At 31.4% G+C, this 9,573-nt stretch overlaps 1 protein-coding gene across 2 annotated transcripts in view; it reads left to right on the forward strand.

The window, feature by feature from the left end:
- Positions 1-8,041, forward strand: part of LOC111044901 (cAMP-regulated phosphoprotein 21) — a 182,091-nt gene extending 174,050 nt beyond the window's left edge. Inside the window, exons 20-23 of one of the 2 annotated variants that reach the window (XM_039442476.1) lie at positions 2,413-2,509; positions 3,567-3,645; positions 3,973-4,040; positions 7,556-7,974. In XM_039442476.1, the coding sequence (XP_039298410.1) occupies positions 2,413-2,509; positions 3,567-3,645; positions 3,973-4,040; positions 7,556-7,584 (273 nt within the window). In that variant the 3' untranslated portion in view covers positions 7,585-7,974. Of the gene's footprint in view, positions 1-2,412; positions 2,510-3,566; positions 3,646-3,972; positions 4,041-7,555 lie in introns of both variants that reach the window. The other variant, XM_039442475.1, reaches the window with a different exon arrangement.
- Positions 8,042-9,573: the final 1,532 nt, after the last annotated feature.

Consider the following 9,573-nt stretch of genomic DNA (forward strand, 5'->3'; position numbering starts at 1 on the left):
TGTCAGTTCTATGTTTATGTTTATGTTTATGTTTATGTTTACATCAATCAAGCCTCTATTTTAACACAGCCTCATGCCTTCCAAATATTTTGAATCCACCTTGGAATTCTATGATAGAATATTAATACCCATATATTATAATGTAATATATGGATATAATATTAGATTAGATAGAATATATTACCCATACTATTAAAATATTGGTTATATGCACGGTGTCCCACGAAGATGTTTACACGTTTAATTTTATATTACGTGCCAATTCATGCACCGAACTTTTTTAAATTTTACACAGTTTACAAAGCAGGTTCTAAAAATATAAAAATATTTTGGGAAAACTTTAGCTCCCTAACCTTCGTAGAAACAAAATGGCGACAGTAGTTTTTCCAGGAAGCGAATTGGTAAAATTTTCAATATGCCTCCATTTTGTTCCTACGAAAATTTGGGAGATAAAATTTTCCAAGAATATTTTCAGAACCTACTTTGTAAACTGTGTAAAATTTGAAAACGTTCGGTGCATGAATGGGAATTAAACGTGTAAACCTCTTCGTGGGAAACCGTGTATTTGATTTTTTTACAATATTTCAATCGATTGTGAATTCAAACACTCTTTTCAATCTTTCTCTCTTTCCTTTCTTCCTTTCTTATTTTCTCTTCCTTTTTTAGAATTTTGTACTTCCTTATATAGGCTACTTCTATGTAATAATTATTCAGCTTTAAATATCTCTTCCTATTCGAATCCATCCATTTCGTATACTAAGTTTGTTCCCATTTTCTCATTTATTCAAGCCTTATGCGTTATTTAAATTATTTTTTACTGTACTGGTGACGTAATGAAACTCAACGTCCTCTATAATATGTAATTTCTTCGAATAAACTCATAGAACTAGTAATTATTAAATTGATAAATTATTGATGGACCGAAAATGCATGTAAACAGCATACCATCATGGCTTGACAATTATCCAAAATTGATTATAGATTTTAAGGTGAAATCGGAAAGATGTGCTCCCATTTTGGCGTTCACAGCCTGTTATGAAAACTTTGGAATAAAAAAATTTAGCAAATTTTGGGAAATGACATTGATTTAGTTTTCAATGTTCCCCCTCAGTTGATGTATTGTTGCAGGACATGTACGGTGCACCTTGCCTCTAAGATATCCACACATGGACACATCTTTGACGTCCAAGTTGGTAATGCTGTCAAAATATTCTCTGGGTGGCAGTTAGCACGATTTTTATAAAATGCTGTCACAGCTTTTGCACATTAAACACAGCTCTAATGATCCATGATTATTAAAACACAAATTGAAATTGTCAACCACTTCTATTAATATATGTTACTATAGAAAAATGGTTGACCACTTTTATTAATATATAATACTATAATAAAAGTGGTTGACAATTTCAATTTGTGTTTTAATTTTGGAAAATTACACATCACACACAACACAACTGTTAGATCCATGACTACTCAATGGGAATATGTTCACAAGCAATATAAATTTCAAAAGCAAATTCATTTTTATTTTTCGATCAAAATTTCGAACAACTGCCGACTCTACAATGCTGCTAACTGTAACGTTCAAAATTTTCCATTTCCCTGCGCCACCTATTAAAAGTTGAATTGTTTCTGTTGTTATGCATTATTAATTTATTTTAGAGTACAGCTTTGGGCACTGTACCTGTCGCATCTGCTGGATGCTCCTTCCCTTGATAAATCAACATTGGGATTTATATTGTACCTTTACCGTAATACATTAAATGATCTGATTTTATCATTTGATTTTTAGGATGACTGAAATACCTTTCGTCTTATAGAAACATTGTACAAGTCGAGACCATCAAGTAATATGACTGATGGAAGAATAAATTAAATTTTGCAAATTTTACATTCTTATAATCAAAAGGTTTTGGTAAAACAAATTAAAGCCATTGTATCCTTGAAATTAGTCAGCTCAACTGCAGGTGTAGGTTTGATTTCTTTCTTTTTAAATACTTCAATTTGGTCAGTAGTGGTAAATAAATAACCTGTGGAATACAGGTGGGATACGTAGTCAAATGCGTATTCAACTACGTTTAGTATAAGTACTAGATTTTTTCTGATGGTGATGGTAATGAATCCGATGATGCTGAGAGATGTCATCTAAAACCCTGTAATAGTTTATTGAAGATCTATTTCTAAGCAAAATAAATCAACACTGTTTCCAAGCTAAACCAATTTTATTCTGTTTATGAAAATTGTGTTCTTGTACTTATGAATTTACAAAGCAAATAGGGTCAGGTTTTTTGATATCATGAGTCCCTTGAGACTCTACTGTATATGTGTAAACCCTTTAATAGTATTGTGTGACAACAGTTTCTTTATTCCTATTTTTTTTTTTTTTTAATTTTGAAAATTCTTATTTTTCAGGTTGGAAGAGGTAATGGTCCAAGAGGATCTCCTGGTATGAAAGATATGAACGACTTTGGTGCTCATATGCCTGTCTACGGACTCAGAGTCATGCCAGGTAAGATTTATAGATTTTCGTTTGTAGAACGAAGATGTGTAAACGCCTGGTTGTATTTATTGAACGTTTTAGTCTGAAATCATGTATGATAATTCCACAGTACTTATTAATATAAATCATTTATATGTTATGAAAGAGGTTTTGAATTTCAGAAATCAGCAAATGATATTTAGTCAAGTTTTTCACAAAACCTGAGTTGATATTGAAATTTGAATTCATTCGAGTTTCAAATTGAGAAGCTGTTTTCTGGCATCATCAAAACATATTTTGCTATTAATGAGTCCTCATAGTTATTTTGGTGTTTTAAACAAAAATAGCAATACTTCGGACCACATAACTAACACCATGGATTTTTCACCTCTATACGGCCACCCATTAGCTTACTAGTGAGAAAGAATGGCATTTTCACACTTTCCTATTTTCGGCCAACATTTATCGTCAGGACACCTAAAACCTCCTCCGATTGGCTAGTTGTCACCAACAGCTGATTCTCAAGCAATCGGAGATCATTCTGGGTTTCGTGACGATAAATTCAAACCCTGACTTGTCTTATACTCCATAACTGGAGTCCTTAGTATGTAATCTTTAAAACAAAAAAAAACTACAATCGGTAAGTGTGAAAACAGTCATTCTTGTTCTAAGTTTTGTGTTCGGGAATCTAGCAGCAACTAACATCGCATTGCCAACTAAGATCGCAGCAAAAATTGACTCAGGTTTAGGTACTGTAAGAATTTTTTTCAATAAAGTTATTAAAAGAGCCTACCCAGACAAAATATATGAATTTGCAATAATCATCGTTATTTCTACAATTCATTGGGTCATCAATTATCATTTCAATTCAAAATTCTTTGTCACAGCTGTTTCGCCTTCATGTTACCTGAAAAATTTTCATAATTTCTTGAAAACAAAGCATTATAGCAAAACAGCTGTAACTTAAACACACATTGTAAGTGAAATGTTACTCCTAATCGTGGAATATCTATAGTACCTATTATTAACCAGTGGAGAGAAGACGAATCTACAGCAAAATAAAATAATTTTTCTTTATAATTTGCAGGAAATGCTAATCGTTTATCTTTTGCTCTGTCATCAAATGGCGTAAAACCTGTTCCTGCCCATCACATGCGTAAACCGAGGTGAGCTACTAAAAATTCTAAAAAATGTTGATCTATCATTTAATTTGGATTCTCGTTCAATAATAATAATAATAATAATAAGATATTAATTTTGTGAATTAATTCAATTAATATTACAATGAAAAAACATTTTCAAGACAAAATTTCAATTTCATAAATTTGTGAAATTGGCAATATTTATTCCATTTATGATGAGTAGGAGGCCTATGCTGCACAGCATTTACAAATCTATATTGTAACTGTTGATTTTTTTAGATTATTTCAGTACAAATCAAACTAATGTATGTTTGAACATTGTTTGATATGAATTATTTTCAAACTTTTCAGGCCAAATTCTACAAGACCACTTCTGATGACAACTCAGCCTACTCATCAACAAAACTTTTCTCATACAGGTGAGAAAGACCATTAAATTTTAGATGTTGTCTTGTTGTCGATTTGATGTAGTAGTATGTAACTTCATATTACGGTAACGGTATATAGTTGAAATCGTAGTTCTTGAAAAATCAATCAATCGTAGAGGCATCGTATTAGTACGGTATTGAACTTGAACGTATCAAATTGTGATATAAAAAATGAGCAGGACAATAGAATAATTTTATTTTTTGCACATCGTATAAAATGGTAAGAAGCGAAAGCGACACAATTTCGTATAAGCTATAAGCAATAAATCGTAGATAGCGACTTGAGTTCAGTATAGTACATTTTTCACTTAATAAGACAAACGGGGCAGCCATCTCTATTAGGATGCTCCGGCTTCAGGAGAATGGCACCGTTTGCATAACTAGGCTCAGTCAGCTGGTCTCAAACATGAGAGTTGAGAGTAAATTGGAAGAAAACGGGTGGAAATGCATTGAGAATCATTTTGAAGCATCTAGTCAGATGACCGCCAAATTTAGACCTGGTATCACAACGTTGCTAGCTCGTTGGATAAGGCATACTACTAGAGGTGGCTGTGATATAGTATCTTATACATAGGTTTCAACCTTTGTGTGTATGTGAATTGTACAGGAAACAGTTTGATTAGATCTTAGCACATTAACACTATTATATAAAATACACTGTCACAAAGTATATTGCCTTATACCTATCAAGGATGAATGCACTCGACAGCTATTTACAAGCCAGTACGTAACTATAAAAGTTGAGTTGAGGTGAAGGTACTTCAATAATACCTAAAGAAAGTGCTTGGCTGTCATAAACATCTCCCTCATTGTGAGGTAATCACAGAAAGGCTTAAGCCTGAGCGTTTGAGTGACTTACAGCATCCCTATAGGCTGCAGTGATGCGTTTTGCACATAACGCTCCTGTATAGTGCCAATTTGCCTAAATTGCCTAGTAAAGTAGTTGCCTAGTAAAATAAAAATAACATCATGGTACATTTTTATACTTTATTTGAATAAAATGAGCTGAAACATGGCATGCAAGAATAAAATATAAAAAGGGTACCTCGATCCGATGATATTTTTATTCCAATAAAATTGGTAGCCCTATGTAATGGGTTGAGTGATTATAATATAGTGATTTTTTATTTTTGAATTCTTATATTAATCCTGTAGTCTGTAGTGGTCTCTGCAACAGAGGTCCCTGGAAACAAAGACACTTATTGCGATGGAGTGCTTTCCTTGAGTCTTAAAACTAACTAAATAAAAAACAACCAACTAAAAACTAAAAAAAACAACCAACTAAAAACTAAAAAAAATACCAGCTAAAAACTAAAAAAATACCAGCTAAAAACTAAATAAAATATACATACTAAAAATAAATACCAACTAAAAACTTAATAAAATATACAAACTTAAAACTAAAAAATAACTAATTCGTTACTAATATAGGCCTAACTGAATCTATGTTGTATGAGTAGTTCCATATTGTAAAAAGCTTTCCATCGCAATAATTGCCTCCGTTAGAATGGGCCAAAGATGTGATATTTCAATATTGTAGTGATGATACTTCGTAGGACTCTTAATATATTGTGTTTAGTAGTTTCCATTCTAGAAGTTGATCACCGATCACTAAATAATTAACACAACATCATGCATTTTGTTTTCTTTCTTTATCTTACTTATGCCACTTTCTATCATTCATGTGAGCTCTCTGTTTTTCTCTCGTACTTATTAATTTTATTTTATTTCACAATAATATTACAAGAGTCGTTTGCACAGTGCCAGTTTAAACGAAATAAAAATTCTAACTAGATTGAATTTTACATTCTTTATTCTCAAAAAAAAAAAAATATATATATATATATACAGCAGTATACATTTATATTATAATAATGATGATATTTTTTTGAAATAGATAAATTGGAGGCGCCTCTCATTGGTATTAAATCCATATTAAAACTCATAATGTGGTTTATTTTGTGTTAAAGCCACCAGCTGATCCAATTCTGTTTCAACTTTCACTGTGCAAACAGCCCTTAGTAATATAATGGATGCTTTCATTTCTTGCTTGCGTTTTCCTCTTGAACAGTTCTCACACACAGAGACTTTCTCTTTCTCTCATTTAACCAATAAACCCAAATAATACTTCATTCCTCTGTCTCATCAATCAATCCGACATTATATCATTATCACATTTCATCAATAACAAATCTCATCACTATGTCTCATTGATTGATTCATCTATAATATCTATCCACCCATTCTCATCAATTAATACAATAATTTTCTTATTTTTGTCTCATCAATTTTATTGTCATCACCATTGACTCTCAATCTCCACTAACCTATCTATCTGTAGAGTTATTTCCCCTAACACTCACAATTCTCATTCTCAATAAAATTCAATTGTTTCCTTTAGAAATATTGTTAACTATGAATATAAAGGGTTAACAAAGTTCAGTTAAAGTATGTAGAACATAACCTAACTCAATCTATCAATACATAAATTACGAGTATATCTATTATCTAGTAGTTCCAGGCCTACGTTTCAGATTAATAAAATGAGGCAGTTCTCTAGAGCCCATTTTACCCAGCACAGCACACAATGTTTGCGTTATTGTGTGACTATTTAGCACACCACGTTGTCCGTTCGAGTGTATCTATAGTGAGGTCCACGTTATACTGTAATGGCAGTAAGTGATTAACATTGGTTTGCTTTCCTTGCTAACAGATGACGCTATAATTTTCTAGCTCTGCAACGTTACCAAATCGGTCTTAACAGTGTAGAAATATAAGTAATTAATCTAAAAATATAAGTATTTAATCCCCATTATGGAGATTTTTTATTTAATCATTGAAAAATATATTTTTTGATGTATAAACTATATAGTTTCTTATGAACATGATAATGATCATTTAATATTACATCAGATATGTACTGTTATCAGCTATCCTCTATAAAAGGCGCAACCTATCTTTCTCCACTGCCATTATAAAGTGGCACCTCACTATAGGAATGGATTCTACTAGGATTGCCCGACCTTGATTCAGCCCACGTTGATTCAGCCTATGCAAGCTGCATTTTCTTCAGTAATTGCACTTTCCATTTTTCATGTAACCTTAGCTATCCCCAATTGTAGTAAGTGTCCACATTATTTATGAAATATAAGGTACTTACTCAATTTCCAATATTCTAGTAGCATGCTACCTTCCTCGATACTGTGATTTGACATGACCTAATATTATGAACCTCAGTTGAAGAGAGCTCACTCATATTGGCACAAGTCGGTGCATGAACTTCATGAATCGACTTTCAATATAAAGAGCCTATTATTTAAAATGTTATTAGAACTTTTTTTTATTTATGTAGTAAAGTAGCCAGCATTATAGTAGTAGCACCCCACCTTATGCACTATTCAAATGAGATAAATTAACATATCAAGTGATGTTTATTTTTGTAGAAAACTTTTATTAAATGATGGGGCAACAAACATTTTTTAAATTAATTCGTTGTTCTATTGCAGGATACCTGATGAGTACCGTTGCACCTTGATGAAAATTCTAAGCTTGTTTTCTGTGTGTACCAGCACAAAAATATTTGTTGGAAAAAATCAAAGTAAATGTTTTATTTTGCAGCTTACGTTTTTTAGTTGGACTCCAATTTGATCAGAAAAGTAAAATAAATGTTTATTCTACTAATTTTGCGGAAGAAGTTTTTTCATTAATATGAATGACAGGTCATTAAAATATCATGGTAGCATACAAGTTATCTTAGTAGTCAAAAACCGCTATGTTAAGCATGAATACTTGAAATTTAAAAATTGTTAATGTTTTGAAGTGTTTATGAATATTGAGTTAATAAGAGAGGATTACATATTTAATGTTATTGTTTTTTATATTATGTATTCTGAATAACGAAACGAGCATTACCTACTGTTATCAACTAGAATTGGTTATTGAACCTGTAAAATCTTTTAAATGTATAAGAGCAATATATTATATTAATCGATTGTCGATTTCTATTGTTTTCTCCTACTTAGAATGACTGTTAGCATAACATATTTCTTTTGCCCTTCAAAATCGTTATTTCATTCAAACACTCAGTTTCAATCTATCATTCATTCGAATCCACCGTATTTTATTTGTCACTATACATTCATACATTTTTATATTATTCTAGGGAAGTAGATTGATTGATGTTTTATTGTGAAACTTCTTTATTGGTTTATAAGTTTTGATAATATTGTTTATGAACAATTTTACAATTGTCTTTTATATTACTGGCCGTAATAATACGAAGGTCCTATATTAACCCACAAATAAAAAATAAACTATCAGTTTTATTAAATTATTCCCTCAAACATTTCATATTCCCTAATAATTTCACCATTCAATCACATTTAGGTAATAATTATGAGCAGTGAATTTCCTTTACACTGATCATGACAAAAAATATCATAAATAATTTGAACTGGTATTAATCAAGAACTTCCATGTTTTGAGGAGGATTTCATGGATTTAGTTTTCATGGATAGTTCATGGATCCTTAGCTTTTATATATTTTGGCGCATCTATTTTCGCCTTTTCTCCGCAGACTCAGGTAACTTTTTCAGTATGAAAGAGTTCAAATGATAGATTTTCAAGTATTATGAAGAAAGAAAAAGGGCTAAAACGTGCTAGAGTATTAACAACTCAGAATGTTTATTTTTGTCAAAATATTGTAATGAAAGACTTGATGAATCGGCATAGCCAAGTTGTCTATAGTATGTTCATCGAAAGGAGAGACAAAACAAAGTATGTTTGTGCTTGTTTAAGTATAAAAGTAATGACTTATGCAGCTATTAATAGCTGAAATAAGTATATAATTAGCATAAAAAGCTGATATTAGTCATTACTTTTATACTTACACAAGCGCAAAATTAATGTTTCTCTCTCCTCTCGATGAACAGACTGTAGAGCACAACTTTGGTCATTGGTTTGATTCCCGTTCTACACATTCGAATCAAACTAGCCTCATTACCCATGCACAAGTCATAAACTTATGTGGGCATTATCAGACTGTAGAGCAACTTTGGTCATTGGTTTGATTCCCGTTCTACATATGACATTCGAATCAAACTAGCCTCATTACCCATGCACAAGCCATAAACTTATGTGGGCATTATCAGCCAAAATCTCTCACGTGATTCGTGAAAATAATTTATGAAGAATCTATGTGCAATCTATGAAAATAATCACTTCGGTATTTAAATAAAATAATATATAAATAATATATATTGAATGTCCTGAAGCCAAATAATAGCAATATGAACAGCATTTTATCGATAATTATTATTTATGAACAAATTTAAAATATAAAAATCAATACTAAACATTGCACGATTGATAACAATGTTTCTAGGGAAGATTTGACCGTATTTATTTCATCTACATAAGTCAGTTCTTCCAACGTCAATCAAATGTCATGCACTACCTTACTGTGAAGACTGATAAAATGTGTTGAATTAATCAATTCCAGAAGATCTCTAACTAATGCAGAAAA

This window comes from Nilaparvata lugens, chromosome X (genome assembly GCF_014356525.2).
Source record: "Nilaparvata lugens isolate BPH chromosome X, ASM1435652v1, whole genome shotgun sequence".
Lineage (NCBI taxonomy): Eukaryota > Metazoa > Arthropoda > Insecta > Hemiptera > Delphacidae > Nilaparvata > Nilaparvata lugens.